Here is a 27,207-nt window from a genome sequence, read left to right on the forward strand (position 1 = left end):
AAAACGATAAACATCTCGTCGATATTTATACGATTTAACCGAATCGATACATCTATCGTTTCTTATCAGGATTTTCCGACATACAACTTATCATCTTCTGTATACGGCAGCAAATCGGTTCGTTTTCTATCGTATATTAATGATATAAATTGAATCGTTTGAAAACCTTCTACTAGCTAATAATTGCTGGAGAGAAGAGAAGAAGAAAAATCCCGAATTGAAAGATTCCGATATACAAATTTTAAAGGACTGGACCATAAAACAGTCGCATCTATTGTTCTTGCACAGTAATTACTATCGTATCGAGGCTGCTAAGAACACCATCGAAGAATATTGCACTTCCAAGACTCACATGCCAGAATTTTTCTTTGATAGGGATCCACAAAGCAATTGCGAGAGATATTCAAAGTTGTGTGAGTATTAAAAATTTGTTTACGTATTCACAAGATGCAATTAAACATGAGAATTCTCCGTTGGAGATTGAAATTAGCGGAATACGAATACGACGTAGTATATAAAGCAGGCAAGACCAACGTAAATGCCGATGCTTTATCAAGAAATTCAGCAAATTTCGAAAAAGCAGATTGCAAAATAATTAATCGTAAAAAACTTCTAAATTCCAACAACCCGAAAGACGCAGCCATAATTTCCGAAATGTTAGAAGAATCCGACGAAGACAAAGAAGATGAAAATTTCAATTTATATCTCTCAGACGACGAAAAAATAGAAGACTTACTACCTGACGATCAACCTGATAAAGATACAGACTCAATACCATTCACACAGGAAGAACTAAGTAAACCGCCGAAAATAGAAATTGTGAAAAAGGCATTAATCCACGATTCCCCTAGTTATAATAGAATACAAACCCGTAGCCAGACGACGAAAGATAACGCTCGACGAAAAGAGTCACCTAACGACTCACAAGTTCAGGAAGATAAAATCGAAGAGATAAAGCATGAAAACGATCTTCCAGATAAAGAAAGCGACACCGAGGACGATGAAAGAGATGACAAAGGAAATGAAATAAATGAATCAGACGAAAACAGAGACCAAAATACATTACAGATGAAACCTACTGTAACCGATATTCAGATACTCAAAAATAATATATAGAAACCCGCGATCCTACTATTTCTACGCAAAGATAACATATAGCATATTTTGTCGATACTAACGGAAGACCATTGGACCATTGAACATTAAAAATGAGATATCGCATATTCTGTATACATTTAATATTCACCCGACATAAAAAAAATTATTTATTTTGAAATTTTATTACTATTTTTTAACTAAATTTGTTTCTTAAGATGCAGTCTATAATTATAAATATTTTCTCGTATTTGAAAAACACATTTACCTTCGTGGGATTCGAACTCGGGACCTCTGCATCGTGAGCCAACTGCCTTACGTGGTAGACTACTTCTTAATTTGATGTAAGCGTTATATATAGTCTACATATGTCATAACCAGCGCAAATATATAATTTTTCAAAAATCATCTTAAGAAACAAATTCAGTTTAAAAAAAGTAATAAAATTTTGAATTGGATATATAATATAATATTTCTCAATGTCGGGTGAATGCTTGAAATATGCATAACATATTGTAGATACTTCAAGAAAATCACGAAATATTCTATAAATATTGCAGAAAAATTTCTAAAAAATTTTTATTATATATATATAATGCTTTCCAGAATATTTATATAATGTTCCAAAATATTCTTTAAATATTCTTAGAATAATTAGAATGTTTTTAATATTTTTCCTAAAATGTTTATAGATTATTTTAAAAATATTCTACTAATATGTAAAAAATATTCCATTAATATTCTGAATATTTCATGTTCATTGCAATGTTCGCAGATTATTATTGAAATATTCATAGCAATTCTAGAAAAGTTTTTCAGAATATTCATAGCACATGCTATAAATGTTTAAGAATATTAACAAAATGTTTCGTAAATATTCCAAATATTCTATATTTGTTAAAATATTTATAGAACATTCTATAAATTTTTTAAATGTACTATATTTATTAGAATATTTGCAGAATATTCTATGCATATTCCGAATAGACAAAATTTCATGGAATATTTATAGAACTTCTACAGAATATTCTGAATGACACGTGGAATATTAAAATATTTATAGATTGTTTATAGCACATTTCTTGCATATTCCATGCTGTATAGGATACGCCAAAGATATCGAAAAGCTAACCAAAAAAGGACTTGGATGACTTTGACAACAAAATTGTGTCTCATGTCTACATAAACGGCACGTATGGATGTCCATACGCTAACTGTCGATGTCCGTACGCTAATAAATATCTTAAGGGGATCCTAAAGCCGTCTGTAATACCGGCTTTTTTTCTTAGCACTAATCTTTTAATTGACTTTATAGAAATGCAAAATTCTTGTCTAGAATTAAAGTACGCATCAAAATCTAGGTCATGGTGGTCAAATTTATATCAAAAACGAAAAAAAATTAATATTTTTGTTAATTTTTGGTATACGTGACGACAATATATTTGCTTTGTACAAAAATTCCACGATAAATATCCACAAAATTAGACCGGCATGACCTATAGGGACAACATTTAAGAACAATATCGTGCAATTAGATCTAAGATTGAAAACCCAGAAAAAAAGATTACTTTATATAACTTTTATATGTGCAAAAGCACATTCAGGTTGACAGGATAAGCAATATTGCGTGTGGCAAAAGATGGCGCAGTAATCGAACAAAGACAGATTCCTCTCGTTAGACAAGGACAGATATAGATATATGACAAGAAAACAGAATTAGAAATGTTGACATTATCGACGTCGAGGAAGTTCAGCCTTCACTTTAGGATCCCCTTAAGGGGATGCTGGAGCCGTCTGTTTTAGCCGGCATTTTTTGTCGGCACGTAGCGTCGTATTAATTTGACAGAATTAAAAATCCTTCTCCAGAATTGCAGTACATACATTAATGATTCGGGGGAACTCCGATTTTATATAGAAAACGAGAAAAAATTACGGAAGTACAGATTTCCTTATCCTACTTTTATCCCAATATGGCGTCTCGAGTTGCGGCGAGCTGTCAGCTCGTCACAAGATATATGTATTTCATATAAAAGATATACCATTGGTACGAACGCGAAAACAAGTTCCCCCGAATTGCACAACAAGAAAAACATCGATAAACCCTCCAAATCAAGATTTGGAAGCGTAATATCCCGAGAAAAAATGATTAGATATAATCACATATGATTATATAAAATCGACATTAGATATAATTAGATATAAAAAATGGCCCGATATAATTGTATATAATTATACATAATGTTGATTTTATATATAATCATATGTGATTATATCTAACATAATAAATATTTTATATATATTAAAAAAGAATTCTGTTAACTTCGATTAAGGAATAAAGCATTGATAAATTAATTAAGTGTATATTTTTTTCAAAAGCCAGAATTAAAAGTGAAATGATTTACATATAACATGGCGCTGGTTGGCGTGAGATACTGCCGTGTCTCTTATGATACCATTCTTATACCATTGTTTGTCAAATTTTAAATACGAGAAATAAATCCTATCGGATGCCATCTATCGGATAATCCGAATTTAAGTTTATATATGGCTATATATAATCATATATAATCTACATGGATAAATGCTTAATTCTTCACATAGATATATATATCTATATATATATATATTATGATTTTATAAATGATATATGATAACTTATTATATAATCATGTCAAAATGGATATGTGAAACTTTATATATATATATATATATATATATATATATATTTAATAGGATTCGTTTCTCGTATTTACAATTTGACGGACAGTGGTATAAAAACGGTATCAAGAGACACTGCACTATCTCATGTCAAGCAGTGCCAAGTTGTAATATATGCATGATGCACTATAGCTGAATAAAGCCAAAATACATGAAAATAAATTATATTCTTTATAAAACACTATATACCCATGGTTATTAGTATATATAATTATGAATTTTACTAATAATATTAATTGTTAAATATTACGCTGGAAGTTTACCAAGTTCCATACGCACACATTACCTGCAGTATTATTTTATAATATTACTGAATTATATAATATTATGTAACAAATTTTTGAATTTAATATTTGTAATAATATAAAAACGATTACAATAACTGTTTAAATTTAGGATTATAAATATCTGCAGCATATATATGATGACTTGCGAATCTATATCTATACAGATATAGTGCTATATCTGGTTATACATAGGACAAGATTAGTAACATTAATATATCTGGCTATATATGACTTCATATATAGTTGTATATAATGCTATATCTAGTTATATGTAGAGTGCACTACTCATATATCATTATATCTGGCTTCACATACATTTATATACGATTAGATATGGTGCTATATCTGGTTGTACATAGAACAAGATTAGTCACATTAATATATCTGGCTATATATGACTGCATATATAGTTGTATATAATACTATATCTAGTTATATGTCGGGTGCAGTACTCATATATCATCATATCTAGCTTCACATACATTTATATACGATTAGATATGGTGCTATATCTGGTTGTATATAGCGCCAGATTAGTCACATTAATATATCTGGCTATATATGACTGCATATATAGTTGTATATAATTACGTATATCTAGTTATATGTAGAGTGCACTACTCACATATCATTATATCTGGCTTCACATAAAATTATATATACATTTATATACAAGTAGATATGGTGCTATATCTGGTTGTATGTAGGACCACTGATTGCACATGTGGCCATGTATAATTAGATATGACCCCACATAAAAACATATATAATTATATATAATTATATATATACCGGATTTAATTATATATGATTATATCTAATCATTTTTTCCCGGGATAAAAGTATAATGTCGATGTGCATCGTGCGTATGTGTGCGTGCAATGTAGCGTGCTATCCTTGTCTATATCTTTGTCTATACAAGGACAGATATAGTCGATAACATAGAAAATGGTAATTTTGTCGGTTATACAGACGGCTCCAGCATCCCCTTAATAAATATCTACTATAATTATACATATATCCAATATCCGATATATATGGATATATATCGGATATTTTGATATTTATATAAATATCATGATATTTTCGAACCCTGGAGCAAAATAAAATGTTGATTTAACATTTTATTTAACAATTAAATTATTATCACCTTGATTTCTTCGTAATACGGCATGAATAGCCTTGGTCGCACAAAAAATCCATTTTTCTTTCCGCCTCTTATCCAAGCATTCACCCTCAAATTATCTCTTTCGTCTTCTATCGGATCATGTGACTTGGTAGGGTTGAAACCAGACCTCTCCTAATAGCCTAAATTATCAATATAAAAAAATATATATATTAACGAGAAATATATTTACTTTTAAATCATTTAAAAATGTTTTGTGAGAAATATACCTGCAATGTGCTAATGCTTCGCTATTCGGCGGCAATATATGATCTATTCTGACAAGCGGCAAAAGTTCACTTAGTATTTCCCGCAATTCGATGTCGCTGAGATCTCTTTTCTTAATACCCTTTCTCGTCACCGAGTGCACAGTATGGCTAAGCAAATTAGGTTTCCGATCCTCCATTCAACGTACTAATTCGTGTTCGCCCCACTTGAGCACTGCCTGCAGTACTTCAAGTTCGCTCGCTTGTAAAAAATGGCTCTGTAAAACATTTGCTAAGCAAGGGCGTGATCTAACTGATGAAGAATCAAGGACGAAGCAATTGGCTGAAATTCCCTTAAGTAATGTAACGCTTGTCTGTGCACCCATGCTGATCCATGAGGTTGACTGCCCCACCTGCACGTAATGTACTTTTTTTTAGTAACAATCTAATTTCTAATGGTTGTAAAAGATCTATTAGTAATCAGATTTACTTGAGAACAGTCGGTAGTGATTCCAAGGTGAGATACTCTAAAATAAGATCCTCGCAGCCTTGCGATAATATATCCGTCCCAATCTGATACAATTCCATCGCTTCCTCTAATGGGCTTGCTCGCATTCGGCCCGTATTTGTCAGAGCTTGAACCTGTAAATTGAAACAAAAGATATTAACGTATAAAATTAACGTATATCACGTAATGTACGGAATATTTCTATGTTAAGATTTTCTTACCTCTCACAAACTACCATGCACTATTTCCGTACTTCCTCCGATTAATGACACTTCCACTATCCATCATGTCTACTCTGATAATCACGCTTTCGTCACTATTCTAGTAGTGTGAACGCCCTTTCGTAGAGCGGCGTCCGCATAATCATGGCAGCTCTAATTTGGGGCGAAATCCGTATCCACTTCCAAATCCGGTCTGAGATCATGCTCCAGAATACGAGATTTGCGAGTTCCGAGCAAATATCTTCTCCGAGTCCGCCGGAGTAGGTTGCTTCCAAAATCGCATCGTGCGGACAAATTCACCAGTGTAAAGATATTGTAATAACGCTGAGAACATCTGCACCTCGAGATGCGGAGTCCGTAGCGCCAAACATATTCTAGCACCATATCCTGCAATTTTTTATGAAATATACATATAATGTGTGAACAATGTAACAGCATCTCGTTTAATATCAATTTTCAAATTGTAAAAGAAAATTGCCATGAAAATTTTTTATTGGTTTATAAAGAGAATGTAAACTATCGTTAAAATATATACCAGGATAACCAGCCAACAAATCCCTAAAGTATGGGCATCTGGCGGAAAGCACGGCTCTATGAACGGGAAAACACGTTCCTCTATATACAAGATCCACATCGGAGCAATGTTTGTAATCATATAACATCGACAGATCTTGCTTAAAAGTAGCAGCTGGCGGTCTGGCTAATTCGGCTTGAACATGAAGATTTTTCAACGCAGCTAACGCCTCATACTCTTCAAGCAAAGCTGTCGCTTCTAAGTGACTCCATGTGGACACCAGGTCTCTAATAATTCTACCATGATCACACGCTTTTAGAGGAGCGGCGTCTCCTAATAATTTCTTGCGCAGCGTCGCAAATCCTGTCATCTTCTTCTTTATCTCTCTATACATGAATAAAACAACTATAGAAAGTTTGATGTGCGATCAAATCTATAAACTCTCATCTATCAATCATTAGGTATCTACTTATATATTATAAAATATGATACAGCATATTACTTTTACTGTTTAAACTCATTATTTCTCTGCATTTCTTATTTGAGATAATACTCTTAAAGATAGTCATCCCAGATAGCACAGCTGATCTTTATGAATTCATAAAGATCAGATTCAGATCTTTTTGAATTCATAAAGATCAGCTGTGCTACCTGGGATTGTTCAAATTAAGCTTTACGCGCTTTGTAAAACACGAACTTAATATTTCCTTTATTATCTAAAAACTTAAGCGCTAAGCAAAATGACATTACGAATATTGCAAATTGTATAAAACGTTGATAATATGTACCTAACTGCAATGCCATGTTGTTCCGGACTACTTGACGCCGAAAGTCTGGCTGCTTGGACCGAATCTCCACCTACACTGGTGATGCTTACTGATGCAGAAGCACCCATTCGACCCATTCTATGTGTCATGTGAGAGGCATCACCAAGCTGTCTTCTCATGAACCAGGAGTCCCTTTTATCGACCCCAGACGACAGCCTAAACAAATAAGTGGAGCATATATTAGCGGTAAACATGTGAAGAAGCACGAAAGTGATGGATTCTAAGATTCACGAACGTTTAACTTCTCAATAATTGCTATTTCTTGTTTCTTGGATAGATTTAAACTAGCTGGTTACCCGGGCTTCGCCCCGGAAAACATATGTAATAAGACACGCAAATAGTCTCTCTCTCTCTCCCCTTTCTGGAAAATTTTGTAACAGATTTCTAAAAAGATACCGGCTCCCAAAAAGATCGGTAACGAAAAACTATACAGTTTATAGCACTCCCCGGAAAATTCTACTTCTGTTTTATATACAATTCTTTAAGTATCGATCAATTATTTCCCGAAAAATTCGTCAAACTTCTGATACCAGTTTCCAAAAAGATCGGTTACAAAAAATTATATACTTTATAGCACTCCCCGGGAAATTCAACTCCTACTTTATGTACAATTCTTTGAGATTCGGTCATTTGGAACGGTTTCCAAAAAGATCAATAACAAAAAATAGTACACTTTATAGCACTCCCCGGGAAATTATATCTCTAATTCATGTATAATTCTTTGAGATTCAATCAATTATTTCCCGAAAAATTGGAAAAATTAAAAAAACCGGTTTCCAAAAAGATCGGTAACAAAAACTGTACACATCATGGCAATCCCCGGAAAATTCTACCCCTACTTCATATACAATTTTTTACAATTCGGTCAATTAATTCCCGAAATGTTGGAAAAATTTCTAATACCGGCTTCCAAAAAAATCGGTAACGAAAAATTATATACTTTATAGCACTTCCCGGAAAATTCTACCCCTATTTGATCTATAATTCTTTGAGATTCGGTCAATTATTTCCCGAAAATTTGAAGAAATTAAAAAAACCGGTTTCCAGAAAATCGGTAATGAAATACTATACACATCATGGCACTTCCTGGGAAATTCTACCCCTGTTTCATATACTTTTGGTAAAAATTCGGTCCACTAAGGAATGAGTAGTTCGCGAACAGACGGACGGACAGACGGACAGACGGACAGACGGACGGACAAACAGTCGGGTTTTATATAATAGTATGATAGAAGAATTAAGCGAAATATACTTATATCCATAAATTATCGTTTTAAATATCATTTCCTTACTTTGCCAGTTCAAAAAGAACAAGCATAAATAGCGAAAAGCTGGAAAAGCAGAGAGAGGAATACGGAGAGTGAAAAGGGATGAGCGAAGAGGGGCGAGAGGAGAGCGTAGAGAGTGTAAGATCAGTGAAAAGATATAGAGGAGGGAATGGGCCGAGTGGAAGGCGAAGAGAAGAGAGCAGAGGGGGAGAGTGGAGAGAGGTGAAGACAATGGATACAAAGGAGAGATAAGAAAGAATCGGAAGAAAGGGAGAGAAGAAGTAGGTGAAGGCGAAGGGAGAATAATAGAGAAGGAGAAAGGTGAAGAGAGACGGAAGAACGGACTGAAAGCAGACAACGCATATTTAATTAATTAATTACAAATTATTGATTAATTATTAATTTATTATTAATTAATTTATTATTTTTAATTAATCACTAAAGATTCAAGCAATATTTATTAAACAGGACTGTTGCAAACTCCGCGTGAAAAATCAATCGGTCAAATAAATAATCGTAAATTAAATCGATGGCGCCATCCCGTTGCGATAAACGAAGAAACATGTTCGGCGGTGATTTCGCTCGCTTTCACGAATCCTTTGTATACTAAAAAAAAAAATGTAAACGAGGTGACCCTCGCTCGATAATGAATCTTGCGTGATTTTATGTAGCTAGACGTGATTGGCTTGCGTGAATAAGCTATTTTCTCAGGAGAACGAAATCAGGAGAACGCATTGCACTTATGACTGAATGGTTGGAGGAAATGTCTTTCACTACACATACTTCACTTTGAAGACTTCACTGAAGACTAGACTGAAGACTGAACTGCTCCTGCCGTGCCAGCGGGCAATAGCTGAGCGCGCTGGGCGTTAGGGAGTGGGTGGGGGGAGCGTCGCGTCGCGAAGTTCAGAAGAGCATCAAAGAATATTTTGCTATACAAAATCAGATGACCCAAAATTAACATGAAATAGTAACGATGTATATTTTGAATAAACGGTTCTTATATATTGTAATAATAACGCATATAAAAGTTTTATAGATTATAATATAATTAATAATATAACACATAATATTATAATAACAATTATATTACAAATTATTGTTAAATGTAAATCGTAAAAAAAAAGTTAATGTTAATTGTTTTTAATTAGAAATTTAAAAAGTATAACACAAATAACAAATATTTAATTTATATTTGATTTATACACAATTGAAATCTGATATTATTTGCGATATATTAGGTGTTATTGTCCTGGCACATCTTAAACAAAGTATTGCGTTTAAATGTGAATCTGTTAAATGTCTGCGTAATTGTGATTTATTTAATTTTATAATAGAAAATAATTGTTCACATGAATATGTATAGCCGAACATACTCATTATTTTTGCGGCGCGAGCGTGTAGTCGAGGAAACCGCTCTAGAGGTACATGTGAATAAAATTGTACGATGTCAGTTGTTGTGTGGAAACGATTCGTAACGAAAATGTCACATTTCAAATCAATTAATTCTAATTGTATATCTGCGGGAACGATATTAATATCAACAGTATAAAAGGTGTCATAAAGATAAGCAAATCTATTTTTAAAACATGCATTTCCCTAAAGCGACGGTCGAATTCACCATGCAATAATTGAAGTGAATTTATATACTTTTCGTATTGCTCATCTTCAATGTGCATGGCAACAGATAATAAATTTGGAAAGTGCAACAACTGTCGGGATTGAAATTGATTAATCCATAAATTAAGTTTTATTTTAAAAGAGCGAATTTTTATTCAAACATACGAATAATTAATTTATCCTTGCCTTGTAAAGAATAATTTAATGTATTTAAATGATTAGTGATATCCGAAAAAAAGCAAGATCGGCGATCCAGAAAGGCCGTGACAGTTTAGGCACAGATCTATCTTTTATTATATGTCATCGTTGTCCAGGTAGTCGCCGCCGGACCCAGGGACGTTGTGGTGGGAGCAAAAGGGAGCCTTTCAAACTATAAACCGTTTACGGATATACCTGTAGCAACGATCCTCTTAGTCAGCTGGGCTACAATTGTATTCGATCATAAAACTCCGGTGTTTATGAGCGTGTAGCCGAGACGAGGAAATACATCTCTGTATCCATAAATATTTACTTCTGGCATTTGCATGTGTAAATGTTTATTATTTATAATATTATATATACGTATTTACTGTTTATATTGTCATGTATACATATTTAAGGGTATAATTGAGCGTCAGAGATAAGCAACTGAGTGCGATAGGCGCAACGCGCCCGTGCGCATATACGCACTGTTTTATTAATAAAAATCAAGTTATCTGTAACAGTTACACGAAAATAATTGTCCGCTGAGGTTTTCGCAGTGACAAAGTGCTCAACTGATGCAGTGAAAGATGCCACGCGCTCGCGCGCATAGAGATGCGCCGTATCTTTCAGTCGTCAGCTGAGCACTTTTCCACCGCGAAAAACTCAGCGGACAATTATTTTCGTGAAACTGTTAAAGTTGACTATAACTTCTCCAAATTTCAGCTTTCTTAGTATAAGTTTACTCAGCGCATATTTTTCGCATGTTTGGGCGAGAAGCTGACGTACAACCCCCCACCATGAAGTCAGCTGACTATTATTTTCCGTTTATTTAGATCATAATAAACGTACAAACAAAGTCTCAGCTTTCTTTATGTCGGTTTATTTTTATTATAATTATACGTGTGTGGGTGGCTGCCGCGGCAACACCCACCGCTACCATGGAAGCTGACGTTCACTTCGTTTATTAGCAGACCGAATTGAACACTAGCCGAAAATCTCAGATTTCTTAAAATAATTCACTTAAAATGGCAGCTGGCTCCCGGACTATCGGGACATACTGTCTCTGCCGCAATTTCGAGACATTGCTTGACAAAATGGACCAATGCTAAATGGACGTGATTCGCGTGCAATAAGATGAGCAATTTTGTAACTAGCATACAAAAAGCAGGCTTATTTAATTCCGATTCTTCTATCGGAAGCTGATTCCATAGCGGTCGTCGTAGTCTCCTCCGTGGCCTTCATTTGCCTGGTCCTTTTAGCCGGCCTTCTGTTCATAATGAAAAAGAGGCAAACGCTTCAATTACGGTGAACGGTGCCGGCCGGTATCCTTGGACGTTTACAGCCTCGACAGCGTTTCGGCGTACAATAGCGTAAGGCGCAAAGGTGCGGCAAGATCCTCCAAGAGAAGTTATGGCAACCCAACTTTCGAAAAGATAGACCTGACGGGCGCCCGTGCCCAATTTCACGCAACCACTAAACGAATGCTTACGGTATTTAAGGTGGTCCTTTCGCGGACCCAGCTAGTCAAGTAACAGTCCGTCATGAGGTAATTGAAAACAGACATATTGACAAACATTACAACATCCCAATAATATAATAATATAATATGATTTTACACGCACGATTTAATCGTATTTAATTATTTACTAATTAAAAAAATATCACAATAGTAATGCGGTTGGACTCGATTTAGGTTAGGTCAGGCATGACAGTACGAGTAAAGCAATATGCGATTGGACCACTACTTATTTAACCTCATATATCAGAGCAAAACATTCGGCAAGCCTTTATTTTCAAGGTATGTACGAAATCCGGAAACTTCAGGGAATATTTTAAGACATGAATAATGTATTCATCTGATCGCTAAGTACATGTATTATTCGTTGAAAACCTCGGACGTGGCGATTTGCATCATTCTATCTTTCTCGTTCATTAGATGTAAACAAGGATAGAATGACAATGGCACGCTCCGCGAACGCACATTTAGAATGACTTATTTCTTGTAAAGTGTCGGTAACCTCACTTGATTTTTCGTACACATGCCCCTTATTACTGTATATTTAACATATATCAAATTTAGGTACCTATCTAATACTTGTTCTCACGAAAGGACCACCTTAATGGTATTTAAAAGTGTGTCGCTACAGTGTGTCGGAGAAGGGGCGAGAAGGGGCGGGAGGGAGCAAGGCGCAAAGGTGCGGCAAGATCCTCCAAGAGAAGTTATGGCAACCCGACTTTCGAAAAGATAGACCTGACGGGCGCCCGTGCCCAATTTCACGCAACCACTAAACGAATGCTTACGGTATTTTAATGGTATTTAAAAGTGTGTCGCTACAATGTGTCGGAGAAGAGGCGAGAAGGGGCGGGAGGGAGCAAGGCGCAAAGGTGCGGCAAGATCCTCCAAGAGAAGTTATGGCAACCCGACTTTCGAAAAGATAATAGACCTGACGGGCGCCCGTGCCCAATTTCAGCGTTTTGCCGATCACTGCCGTAGGAGAAAACTTGCTCTTTTATGGTCACGCAACCATTCTCGTTTCCATGCGAAATTCCCCGGAGAAATAAAAAGGCTTCTTCAAACAAGTTTATTAGCACTTTTACAACTTCGTTATTAACATAAACAAGTAAGGGAGAAAACGAATGCTTACGGTATTTTAATGGTATTTAAGAGTGTGTCGCCACAGTGTGTCGCAGAAGGGGCAAGAAGGGGCGGGAGGGTGCTAGATTGTAAGAGGCCGACATGGCTATGTCGGGATAAGAAAGATTGTATAAAGGGTTGGGTACGTCCCTGAAAAACGCCATATATGTATGTGGATAAGCGAGATGTTCTATGTAAGAGGTTTGGGACCGTTCCTCGAGAAAAACGCTTTTCAAACCCCGAGGGGAAACGAAATAAAGTCTATATAATATAATAGAAGTGTGTCGCCATGAAGAATTGGCAACTGTACAGTCTACGCTAAAAATTGTAGAGTGGAGAGAAGGTCGCGCTGTACGGAAAGACAGCCGAACGCGCGCGAAACTTTTGGCTACGATTATTATACCGGTTAACGTGGCCCTTTCACCGCGATTGGAACATATAGTCCAGTCAAATTGTCATTTTACCTGGAAAAAATCCAACATTCAAAATTCTTTTTGGGGGGTGTTGGGGGCATGTAGAAAAGCTTAACTCTTAAGTTAGCAAAATAAAAATCACAAAAAAAAACAAAAAAAAAAACAATAAAAAAAAAAAAAAAAAAAAAAAAAAAAAAAAAAAAAAAAAAAAAAAAAAAAAAAAACAAAAAAAAAAACAAAAAAAAAAACACAAAAACAAAAAAACAAAAACACCAACAGGGAGTCCCCTATCCGAGTGTGAGTGCGGGGGGGGGGGGGTGGTTGCGGGGGGGGGTGGGGGGGGGTGGGGTAAGGTGGGGGAGGTGTGGGGGGGGGAAAAAAAGGGGGTGATGTGGGGGGGGGTGGTGGTGTGTGGGGGTTTTTTTGTGCGTTTTTTAAGATGGCGAGAAAGCTGGTGGGCAACAGAGGGGAAAAGCGAGGAACGAGAAGAAAACGCCGGATGAGAACAGGAGAAAGAAACGAGACTAAAGAAAACCCATAGACAAATCTTATTTGTTTTGCTTGTTACAGCACAAAACTTTAGAGGTTTAAGCTTTTATCATTTTTATCGTGCCCCCAAAACCCGCACCCCCCCCCAAAAGGAATTGTTTGAATGTTTGGATTGTTTTTCAAAGTTTGTGTAGTGAGTTAGCAGTGGGGGGGCGTTAATGGGTTTTGGGTTTTTTTTGGGGTACATGTTTGTTGTTGGGGAGTGAAAGATCCACAAGGGTTTTTTTTTTTGGAGTTTTTAACAGAAAAATAGGCAGCATTGGGTTTCCTGACCATTTTTTGACTGGAAACTAATTAGTGGATCACGGACGGATGACGTTAGGAGCAGATTTTAGGAGAAAAAGGAATAGAAGGAATTTAAAAATTTTTAGCGGAAAGATGAGAGATGCAGGATGGAAGAGGGAGCAAAGGGAAATAAATTGTAAGGTCGCTCAATGGCCAGATCGGAAAATAAGATTGGCCAGTATCGGGGAAAATAAGATTGCAAAATTATATGTTTGTACAGAGTTGGGTACGTCCCTACAACACGCCCTTTTAGACCCTTTGGGGTAATAAAGTATCATTTCTATTCTATTCTAAACTGGTAGTTTTTACAACTATTCTGTTACCTATTGCAGGTCAAAATATTCCTACTGGCAAGTCTCGACTCTGAGAAGGTCTTCCGCAATCGCTTTCGTGAATGTATATGTATTCGACTATGCATTTGTCTCAAGATGTGGTAATGAACCCGAGGGAGCACACAGGCGGCTAGTTAAGCAACTAATTAAAACGCCGTCGCAAAATTGATCGTCCGCAGATTATTATTTCAGCGGCCACGGAGCAGAAATTATTAATACACTCCGCACGCATAAGCCACAAAGCTCAACAAATAACGCGAACGTACTCTTTTATACAAGTTGTCTTATATTATCAATTGAAATATTTCTCGACAAACCTGTAAACGATCCTTCCGTGGCTAAAGTGTTAACGAAGAGAACATCTGAACGAGTAAAAACTAAAGAAAGTATAGGCAAAGACATAAGACAAATAAATTATTTTATTAAATTTATTTCCATTCAATTCCAGAATTAACAGCGTTTATTTAACTGGCTGTAAAATTGTATCCGGATTGTAACTACAATCGTTAAATTGATGTTACAATGAAATCGTAAACGCTACCGTCGTTCAGCAGTTAAGTGCTCCCGTATAAAATTGATAGTGCCGATATCGGCAGCTTTTTTTCACAGCCGCATATTGAAATGATAACGCGCGTTATCTGTCAGATAGGTTAGTCGGTTGCTTCTATCTCGACGTATTAAATCAAAATTGTGTCGATGGGTAATACGGGTTCTAACGAGAACGCTATATTTTGGAGGAGACCCTCGACGAATACGTCGAGCTGACATACTTCTCAGTAATCCTTTTGCAGGACACTTCTTAATAAGACACGATTTTTTTCATAAATACAATCAATAAGAATAATAGCGTTTTCACGGCTCCTATTTTTTGTGTTCTACTTATGTCTGATGAATAAGTATAATTAATTTATTGTAATGTATTTTAATTGATTAATTTATCATTGACAGGATTTATGAACTTCTCGATAATTTGGAGCCATCAGGCGTCCTTAAACAAAATCTTTGTTATCGTTTTTCTGCGGAGCAAATCAACAAAATCCTTCCGTAGATTCGCGTAAGCTCTGAATTTCACTACTATTTTATTATTACTACTTGATATGCGGAACACATTTCTGTAGTTTTTGAAAGATTATTTTATAACTGAATTAAAATCGCGTTTTGGAAGAACGGTGTTAAAAAGTTCCAATAGCAAAGAGCATTGGATTATCACCGGTACACAACACGTTTTCGTTAGCTCTAAACATCGCGTATATTGCGCACCAATAAATCCTTCTTAAGCGATGGTAAGCCGTTACCATTTTTTCCTGCGAACTCGAAATTTCGTTATTTACACGAGGCGATGATTAACTGCGATACGAAGAACGAAACATTGTGTTCTTCAAATATTATACAGGATATCTCAAATCTCTAGATGGCCATCCTTATTGAGAGAGAGATCAACATTAATTATAATTCAGATTTAATTTAAATAAACCATTTCAAAATTCATATATTACAATCTATTTCTTGATTGTATTTAACAAGCAGGAAAGAAAGTAAGTGTGAATCCACAATTCTTAAGTGACGAAAAAGTGTGACGCAAATGTTCTTATTTCTTAATGCAATTCATTCATTCTTCGAGGAAGACAAAGGATCATAAAACACAAAGCGTGTGATATTTTCAGCGCAATTCATTCCGTGATCGCGTATATATTCTCGTCGAGACGGGACGGATATTTGAGCTTCGAGGATACCCTCAACCTCTGCTCGGCGACCTCTTCTCCGCGAATTGTCCGCGGGGCATTCGGGCTGCATAGGCTTTTGAAATTTTCGGTAAGCTTGCGAACACAATTGAATCTACATCCGCGGATTTTTGTGTGCGCCGAATTCTAACTTTCGTCCCGGTAAATATTTGTCATCTGCCAATTCTACACGCTTATTAAACATATCCGCGAACAAAGCCTTAGTTGTCAAAAATACAATTACAAAACTCCGTTGTTTGCTAAGGGAAGAGAAGAATTGTCTCAACGGCATACATTTCACCAAATTCGTGGAACACACACCTTGGATAAACCATGACAATTTAATTTAAAGACTGCTTAAAAAATTAATTGTGCCTATTACTTTATAAATACGCACCGACTAATTTGTCTTAATAAAATTTATTAAGGTGCTCCGATATAATACATTATAATTACACGATAACGTGTAAGGGATACAAGTTTGCAGACTGTCGTCGAACATTCGCATAATAGTAAACAGCGGCTTGCAGTCGATTTCGTTAATCGGGGTCGTTTAATTTCGCGGAGCTACGTCAATTACCGTAGAAATGGAAACGCGCTCTCGCAGCAATCTGCCGATGCAACTGCGACTCCATTCAATAAACTGGCCGTTCTAGACTGGACGATGAGCCGACTCTCGGCTCATCCGCCTTCTATAGTGTACGTGACTAAACTATACATAAACTATAGATTTTATCCGTTCACCACTCACTCGGATGACCGAGAGTCGGCTCATCGTGTCTAGAACGGGCATTATGCAGTATGGAAAGTGTCATTTTGCACGATCTTCAGTCAAATCCGAGAGATGTGCTCTAGTTTCCGTCATTAAATTTCAATTTTATCTCCTTAGTTTTATAATAAATGTCGCTTATTTTGACGCTACATAATGTGACGCACGATATATTTGACGGGAAATAAATCATATTATAATACAATATGACACTATAATTGCATATTTATGGCATTATAAAAAAATATTTTTATAATTTAGAACGGTATTTTTTAAATTTTATTGAACATGAGAAAGTAGATAGTTATTTAACATTACTTGAATATTTATTAATTTGTGGAGAGCACAAAGCTTATTTACACGCGAGTCTCAGCCGCGTAAAAAAATGCCACATGCAACGAATATTCCGTGTAAATCGATTAAGTGTATATATAGAATCTGCGTATCTATGTTCAGGATGTATTAGAATGTTTAAAAGTTTAGATAAAATCACTAAATTGACCGGAAAAGACGAAGGTTATCGCATAAAAAAATCAGCGTATAATTATTCATAATGGTTATTTAACATCACTTGAATATTTATTAATTTGTAGAATGCTTATTCACACGCGATTCTCAGCCGCGTAAAAAAATCTCACGTACAACGAATATTCCGTGCAAATCGATTAAGTGTATATATAAAATCTGCGTATCTATATTCAGGATGTATTAGAATGTTTAAATGGAATAACTAAATTGTCCGGAAGAGACGAAGGTTATCGCATATAAAAAAATCAGCGTATCATTAATCATTAGTCATAATGGTTATTTAACATTACTTGAATATTTATTAATTTGTAGAATGCTTATTCACACGCGATTCTCAGACGCGTTAAAAAAATGCCACGTATAAATATTGCTACAAATATTCCGTGTAAATCGAGTAAGTAAGTATTCCTTCTCTAAAAAAGGCGTGCAAAGTCGATATATTGCGGTTATTGTTGCCACTTTTCCGCGGTGCCGATTGGTTCTCTCGCTGCGCTTACTTTATTTGCAGCTGTCATCGTACATTTTGACAGTTGTGTGTATCAAGGAGTTAATAGTGTAATAGTAATAACATAATCCATCCATCCATCCATCCATATCTAAAAAAGAAATGTAAAGTCGATACTCGAATCTATCGAAATTTATTGTTGTCGTTTTTCCGCGATGTCGGTTGGTTCTCTCGCTGCGCTTTTACTTCATTTGCAGCTGTCATCGTATATTTTTAAAGCTATTATAAATAGCGCGCGCCAAGCGCGCGTCTGTGGTTATATAAAAATCTGCCTATCTAATATGTTGAGAATGAATATATTAGAGTATATTTAGAACGTTTAGATGAATATCATTAAATTGACCGGCGCGGCGTGACGGAAAACAAGTTATCGCATATAAAAAAATCAGCGTATCATTAATCATTAGTCATAATGGTTATTTAACATTACTTGAATATTTATTAATTGTGGAATGCTTATTCACACGCAATTCTCAGACGCGTAAAAAAATGCCACGTATAAATATTGCTACAAATATTCCGTGTAAATCGAGTAAGTAAGTATTCCTCTTTAAAAAAAGCGTGCAAAGTCGATACTCGAATATATTGCGGTTATTGTTGCCACTTTTCCGCGGTGCCGATTAGTTCTCTCGCTGCGCTTACTTTATTACAGCTGTCATCGTACATTTTGACAGTTTGTGTGTATCAAGGAGTTAATAGTGTAATAGTAATAACATAATCCATCCATCCATCCATATCTAAAAAAGAAATGTAAAGTCAATACTCGAATCTATCGAAATTTATTGTTGTCGCTTTTCCGCGATGTCGGTTGGTTCTCTCGCTGCGCTTACTTCATTTGCAGCTGTCATCGTATATTTTTAAATCTATTATAAATAGTCTGTGGTTATATAAAATCTGCCTATCTAATATGTTGAGAATGAATATATTAGAGTATATTTAGAACGTTTAGATGAATATCATTAAATTGACCGGCGCGGCGTGACGGAAAACAAGTTATGGCATATAAAAAATCAGCGATTATTAATCATAATCCTTGACTATTCGACGCAATACGTTTTTATATTAAGATAATTCCTCTATTTACGTCGCACAAGGATTAACGCGCAATTACTTTATTATGTGCCTTTAGAGTAACTCCGCGCGATATATACGCCGCACCTAAGGAAAACTTTTCCCAGGTAGCACATATTAGTTTCATATATGTTTTTTGAACGTACATATAGTTTTATAACCGTAAAGAAATATTAAGAAACGTTTGAACAAAAAAGCTCTAAAAACCATGAAAAAATTTAAAAAAAATAAAAAATAAAAGAAGCTCTAAAAAGTATGAAATAATACTTTTAAGAATTCTTTTCAATTTTTTTAAGTCGGCGCCAAATTAATAATTATTACATTAATTTAGTGCCAACTTCAAAATTGAAAAAAATTCTTAAAAGTATTATTAATTTAGTGCCGACTTCAAATCATTGGAAATTTAGTTTACCCGTTTATTTATTGTTTATTATAAATAAGTCACTATTCCTTTAGTTAAAGGTTAGTTTATTTTATAATAATGAGTATTTAACCAATTGTGGCAAAAATATAAGTTAAGATAAAAGTATCAATCTGTTACTTTTGACTCGAAAGTAATATTTGTTATTGGTGTTGATTTCTATTTATTTTGTAACGATGCGCTCCGAAACGCATTCCCGGCGAGCATCAGCCGGATGCCGCCCGGCCGAACACTCGCCGGACGAGACAAGGCACGTGTGCCCTTTTTTATAATGACACCATTTCGCGTATAATACATGTATTTTTTAAATAAAAATTTCTTATTATTATTTTAAAATGCCAAATATACAAAAACAAATAAAGGTTTAGCAACGTCTGTTTAAAATAATTTAAAATGTCTAGAACTATTTAAAAAAGTTTTTAAAAAATAAAACGTTTTGTGCTACATTGATTATATGTTTGTTTTTATTTTATTTTACCTTATTAAATGAGCCTTGAACTCTGTTACAACCAGCTCTAGGGGTAGGGACAATCGTAACAAATTCGATCTTCATAAAACTTGATTTTTCTAAGTAATTATAAAATGTGAATAAATTTTATTCATATACCATAATGTAAGTAAAGAATGTATTTATCTTATGAAAGAGAAAAAGTATATATACATATATAATATATATACGCGGAGAAAATTTTATATTAAATTTTACTATGCTGTCGTACCAACTGCGGACCATCAAGACGCACAAGTTTAAATGTTATAGTCTTATAGTAAAATTACTATGTTCATAGCATTTAATGCTACAATCATAGCATTCAATGCTATAATTATAGCAGGATTACTATCGCAATGACTGGTCATCAGTAGGGTAAAACTAACCTGTCTCACGACGGTATAATTATAGCATTAAATGCTATGATCGTAGCATTAAATGCTATGTACATAATAATTTTACTATAAGACTATAGCATTTAAACTTGTGCGTCTTGATGGTCCGCAGCTAGTGCGACACCATAGTAATATTTACTATAAAATTTTCTCCGTGTATATATATATATATATATATATATATATATATATATAAACAAGTAAATCGAAGATATTAATTCAAATTAGCAAAATGTTACGTTTGTCCCTCCCCTACTATAAAAGAATTATAATAAAAAAATATTTGTTTTTTGTATTTAACAAAAAAAAACTTTTAGAAACCCTTGCATTTTTTTCATATATTATATGCGGCTGGAATATGTCTAGAGGAAAGTCCCCTATTATGAGATAAGCTCCTAATATGCGATAGCGAGGTTTCTGCTAAACTAATAAGTTCTATCTGTTGGTTCCATTTAGAGTAAAACCTATTTAGTGGAAAATTCATTATTTGATCGTGCGTGCACTCGCCTACTACATTTTTCAATTCTGCACATAAACTTCCGTCAATCACGCAAAATAGATGTTGTATCTCATAATTGGGGACTTTCCTCTACGTTCAAAAGACGTATATGAAACTAATATGTGCTACCTTGGAATTACTTTAAAGAGAGGTGTTGAATAAGGTTATACGATTACACCTTCCACAGAAAATATAATGGAAAAGAGGGGATTATTACAACAACTATAAAAGGAGGCAATAAATGTAACGGCGTACTCAGTCCACCAAATACCATCCACTGAATCGAGGATTTGAAGAGATCGTGATTAGAGATTTTGAAATCAGTTTTGAACTAATTTGTAAGTATAATTTCTTTTAATATAAAATTCGATTAGTTACATTTACAACCATACCTCAAACTCGATAGAACAATTTTAAATTAAACATAGTAATATCTTATTTCCTATAACTTTTGCCTACTTCCAAAAATCTGATAAAAAGTAAAAACTCAACTTTATTTGTAAGGAAATCTTAAAAAATGCGGAAATAATTTGCTAAAAATAAGTAAAAGAAAAAGAAATAATATGTGACATGATATTTTTGTCGGACCGGAACCGTAAACCGTACGGAAATTTTATAAAGCCTATAGAACCGGAAACGAAATCGGTACCGTTAAATTATTTTCGGTTCACGGTTTTTTTTCGGTTCAGACACTACCATGTCTCTTGATTTGCTTTCCATGCATATTACGTTTATTTTTGATAAAACTAAGTGCGCGCGGCAAGAAATAGGACACAATTTTTTCTAAAAAATTACAAATTTATACTTTAGCACGTTAACTGTTATGGTGATTACCTTTATGAGTGAAAAAATGAGTTCATTAGAGATCATTTCTGTCTCTGTTTAGTAAATTTTAATTGGTCAATGTTTTTATTGTTCTCGAAAAGTGCAGTGATAGAAAAGGACGGATTGGCTTCTTAATTCTCCATTTCATCAGTTCCGTTTTCTTCTAGAGTAGAGTTTATATTCTAGTATAGTATATCTTTAAAAGAAAAAGATTTAAAAGGGTGCCAAATGTATGTACCCATCACAATTATACAGAATTATTATATAAAACTGTTTTAATTTATACTAAAACAAGTTTTTTTCTTTAATTAACGTCTTCTGCAAAGATTACACCATTTTATGGACATTATTTAATTATTATCGTGTTCTCTTGATGTTCTTCAATCTCCATCAGATCTTATATATACAAAACAGAGATTAGTAGTCCAGTCATTTTAGGTTTTCTGTGCAAAAAAATTCGAAACTACTTTTTTTTAAATCGCTTTATTTCGTTGTTTTAAATAACATATTAAAAATAGAGAACGATATCGGCAGGGCTAAAAAAGTTATTCAAGATCAAAGGTCATGAAAATCAGTTTTTTGCGAAAATCTCGTTTTGTATGGCTCGGAGGTCAATTAAGGCTATTACAAAAAAAGAAAGATCGTGAAAGTCTGTACAAAAATGGGTATATTCATTTTTTACGTACATACGATGAACTGTTTGCGAAATATAAAGTGACGAAAACTGACTGAAAACCAACGCACAGTACAGCTACTAAAGTCCCTTGCACAATGCCAGGCAACAGGCAATAGGAACAGGAAATAACCAAAAAATCGTTAATTACAACCTAAAAAATTTGAATGCTATGATTGGTTGGCAACAGGCAATAGGCACAGTATTTCCAATGTGACGGAAACTCTGTGTCTATTGTCTGTGTCACTATTTATTCTGCATTTATACATGATTTCTGATTTCTATTCCCTGTTCCTATTGCCTATTGCCTATAGCATTGTGCAAGGGGTTTAACCCTCGCAGATATAAAATAACAGTACCCATAAACTACAATACAATAAAATGCAAGCCAGCTGCCACTCAAGGTTACTACACTTCTCATTGGCAACATACGGGACGCATATTTTATACCTCCAGTAAGTTGGCTCCCTTACTTTCACTTTCTTAAAGATGTATGTCGCTATAGCTATATGTAGTATAATTTAATCTCAGAAATTATTCATAAACAACATGGTATTATTGGGACAGAAAAAGCGTAAAAATCGCAATTTTGTCCCATTTTGTATTTGATATTGTTTAAATAAATCATTAACATTGAAAAAAATATATAAACAGAAAATCTTAAAAAACCGTAATTGCAATTCTCGATGTCATAGAAGTGTACCATAAAAATTTCATTCATTTTTACCGTACATAAACAGAGATATATATCATGATATTTGCATGGGAAGTATATCTATATATATACAATTTCTGTAACTTTTAAAGCAAATATCTCAGAAACGGATCGGACAATCGACCGCAAATTTAACACAGGTTTTTGGGATATATATAAGTGCACAATCTCTGTAAATATCAGCTTTATCCCTTTATTTGATATAAGCAACATATATCTTTTCTAAAAATCGGTAACAAAAAATTATCCATAAAAATTATCCATAAAAAATTCAGCTTGATATCTCAAAGTTTGCGGAAATTGGAGCAATCACGTATATTTTTTTTTTTTACAGAAATCGTAAACCACTTTACTATTAGCAATTTTTCTAATTCTATTACATTCTTTAGTTCTTTCTACTCCTATCTATATATATAAGTACCTGACGTCTGTACCTGTCTGTCTGACCGCAAACTACTTGTTATTTTCCGAGAAATTGGAAAAATTTTGTAACCGGTTTCCAAAAACTGGTCTTAATCGCTCGCGACAGTCACGAATTAAAGTGACTGATTAATTCCCGAAAAATTTGAAAAATTTCTGATACCGGCTTCCAAAAAGATCGGTAACAAGAAATTATACACCTTATAGCACTCCCCGGAAAATTCTACCCCTGTTTCATATATAACTTTTTGAAATTCGGTCAATTAATTCCCGAAAAATTGGAAAAATTTTGTAACCGGTTTCCAAAAAGATCAGTAACAAAAATTGTACACTTTATGGCACTCTTTGGAGCATTCTACCCTTACTTCATATAATTCTTTGAGATTTGGTCAATTAATTCTCATAAAATTTGAAAAAATTTTGGAACCGGTTCTAAAAAGATCGGTACAAAAAAATTAACCACGACATTTTCATCCCCGGAAAATTCTACCCCTGTTTCATATACTTTTGGTAAAAATTTGGTCCACTAACGAATGAGTAGTTCGCGTACATACAGACAGACGACGTGACTTATATATATATACATATATATAAGTTCTAAACGTAGAACACTCACATATTCTTTGTATATAGGCTATACGGAATGGAGCATACGCCTTGCGCGGAAACTTTACCGCTTATTTTTCTTAAAAATGTTTATCGTACGTGAAAAATAAAATATAATTATTTTTGTACAGAATTTCATGATCTTTCTTTTTTGGAATAATCTTAATTGACCTCCGAGCCATACAAAACGAGATTTCCGCAAAAAACTGATTTTCGTGACCTTTGATCTTGAATAACTTTTTTAGCCCTGACGATATCGTTCTCTATTTTTAATGTTATTTAAAACAACGAAATAAAACGATAAAAAAAAGTAGTTTCAAATTGTTTTGCACAGAAGCCATATTTTCGTCTAAAATAATTGGACTATAGTGGGCCTATTCTGTAAGGACCGAAGCACAGACTTTTGCACAACACAAGCTGTGCTTTGGCCTTAATTGTTAATAATTTCATTGTCGTTATTATATTTGCTTTGCATATATATTATATGTATAAAGTAAAAAAGCTGCGCAACGACAATAACGATAACGAAACTATCGGTAGGGAGTTATAGAATAGGCCCGGAATAAGGCCATATAGATCCAGTAAACTACATATCACAATCTTTTGCAAAATAACTACCCGTTAGCATTTATCTTTAACACAATTAATACCAGAATTAAATCTCTGCTTAACAAATGTACTCGCAAACAGAACGAACTTCCACCTACGACGAACTTGGTTTACGGTTCCATATGTCTCAAATATTTCTGAGAAGTTTAAAAGGGTTGTTAAAGATCAAAATGTTAACTTGTCTTTTTACACAGTTTGAACAAACTTAAGAAATTTATTAAAGTACAGAAGGATATTCTCCCAATGCGATCTAATAAAAATGTTGTATATAAAATATCTTGTAAAAATTGCGACGCTTCATATGTTGGTCAGACGATGAGACAATTAAAGACTAGAATTTCAAAACATCGCAATCATATCCACAGAAATACAACTACTTAGTCTGTCATCACCGAACACAGAATGAATTTCGATCACGATTTGATTGGGAGACTGTCGAAATTTTGGATAAAGAAAAATATATTTATGTAGGACACTAGTTTCTGAGATGACCCATATCAAGTTGCAAAGAAATAGTCTTAATTCTCAAACTGACACAGATTTTTTACATCATGCATATGTGACGGTTTTAAGCAAATTGTAATCCATGCTCATAAACATTTTGTCGTTGTCAAATCGCGTTTTACTATTGGTACATTAAATATTTATTATTTTGTTTTATTGACTTGACCTACAATTTATAATCGTCACCGTTGTTTTGACCTACGATTTATTGCCTCTTCTTGCAATATCTAATCATATCATTGTTGTGTGTCGTATCGACAAGATCGTCAAGTCTCTTCGTAGAGAGTATTTTTATCTGCCATAATTTATATTCATTTCGCGTATGGCTCTGAATTCCACGTTTTTTAGACTGATTGGTGAGTTTTTTAAGGTTTTCTTCTTTTAGTTATTAATATCGCAGCATTAATGTAACAACTTTTACAGATATAGATCAATTGGTCTATTTTTCCAACATAGTTTCTTAAACATCGAATCAGTAAGCTCACTAGTGTGGTATGGAGAACGTTTAATTTATTTTAATTTATACCGCTGAAGATGGCACAAAGTTGAGTCGAAACGTACGGATTGATGTAAATCACAACGACCAATAAAACAGTTATTCTGATGTTACGCACGGAGATTTGCGTCTAACCTTTAATTATAGCCTTTACTTCTCTTATTTTAATTTTGAGGGTCCTTATACTATTTTAATAGATTTTTATTTTACATATTTATTAACCTTTGACTGCGTGCCGACTAAATTTGTCCTGGAAAAATAGAAAGAATGCGCCCGGGGCATCGCTTGTAAACAAAAGATAGGCGGGGAGTGCTCGCCCGGCGACGAGCAGCAGAGACCACGAAAGCTATCGGTCTCCTCGAAAGTATAATAAAGATTATTCTCTCTCTGTACTGACCCGAGTCGTGTATCCTACCCCAAGATCCTGACATTACGAGGACGTTCATAACAAGATTTGTCAGACTTGAAACACAGTTCCGGTTGGAGTAGTAAAATCCCCCTCTACACTTAATAATAACTCTTGCAACATCGAGATACAATATAAGCCCGTAGACTGGCATATACATTTAGTTAATCTGTTTTTGTCAATCAGAGAAGAGACATCACGGCCACGCAACATGACGGATTCCAGGGAAGTACCATACTATTGTTCGCCAAGCGGTGACCCGGAGGAGGATAAGGTCAGTCCTATACCATTCTCCCTTTTCTTTTTTATCATACACTGAAAAAAAATGCTGTTAAATTAAAAAAAAATGCGGTTGCTTCAATTAAACGTCGACGTCACGGGCATCCACAAAAATAAATAGTTCATTTAATAGTATTTGCTATTGATTGTTATTTTAACTATGTATGTTAAAAGAACAATATATAAATTTCAATTAATGATATAGGACATTGCATTAAACGTGTATTGAATTGTAAGAACGCTACTAAATTACGAATTGAATTACATTGTAATTAGTTGTTTTATACGTACGATTAATTTAATCATTGTCGCTTGCCCTGAGAATAAAAAAGTGATTATTTTAAAAGCATTTTTATTTGAAATGTATCAGTTCGTTTTAAAATTAAACACAAAATTATTTCATTGAATTCTTCATACAAATGAAGTTATGTTATGTATAATTATATTAA

At 34.3% G+C, this 27,207-nt stretch overlaps 2 protein-coding genes, 1 long non-coding RNA gene and 1 pseudogene across 4 annotated transcripts in view; 2 read left to right on the forward strand and 2 right to left on the reverse strand.

The window, feature by feature from the left end:
* Positions 1–3,829: 3,829 nt before the first annotated feature.
* Positions 3,830–6,039, reverse strand: LOC139820601 (uncharacterized). Its single transcript, XR_011734032.1, has 3 exons — positions 5,962–6,039; positions 5,496–5,884; positions 3,830–5,408 (listed from the first exon to the last, which is right to left on the reverse strand). It is a non-coding gene; the product is annotated as an uncharacterized lncRNA (long non-coding RNA).
* Positions 6,040–6,295: 256 nt separating this feature from the next.
* LOC139814517 (BTB/POZ domain-containing protein 7-like) lies at positions 6,296–9,627 on the reverse strand (annotated as a pseudogene).
* Positions 9,628–14,906: 5,279 nt separating this feature from the next.
* The window catches only part of LOC139814585 (calcium and integrin-binding protein 1), a 36,092-nt gene continuing 23,791 nt past the window's right edge, over positions 14,907–27,207 (forward strand). Inside the window, 6 exon segments of the mRNA XM_071780992.1 lie at positions 14,907–14,927; positions 15,564–15,603; positions 15,759–15,880; positions 16,491–16,516; positions 16,518–16,578; positions 16,581–16,638. Coding sequence (XP_071637093.1) covers positions 14,907–14,927; positions 15,564–15,603; positions 15,759–15,880; positions 16,491–16,516; positions 16,518–16,578; positions 16,581–16,638 — 328 coding nt within the window.
* LOC139820606 (terpene synthase-like) overlaps positions 21,421–27,207 on the forward strand; it is a 16,817-nt gene continuing 11,030 nt past the window's right edge. Inside the window, exons 1-2 of one of the 2 annotated variants that reach the window (XM_071791000.1) lie at positions 21,421–21,563; positions 26,666–26,753. In XM_071791000.1, the coding sequence (XP_071647101.1) occupies positions 26,691–26,753 (63 nt within the window). In that variant the 5' untranslated portion in view covers positions 21,421–21,563; positions 26,666–26,690. The remainder of the gene's footprint in view (positions 21,564–26,665; positions 26,754–27,207) is intronic. The other variant, XM_071791006.1, reaches the window with a different exon arrangement.

Source organism: Temnothorax longispinosus, chromosome 1 (assembly GCF_030848805.1).
Source record: "Temnothorax longispinosus isolate EJ_2023e chromosome 1, Tlon_JGU_v1, whole genome shotgun sequence".
Classification (NCBI taxonomy): Eukaryota; Metazoa; Arthropoda; class Insecta; order Hymenoptera; family Formicidae; genus Temnothorax; species Temnothorax longispinosus.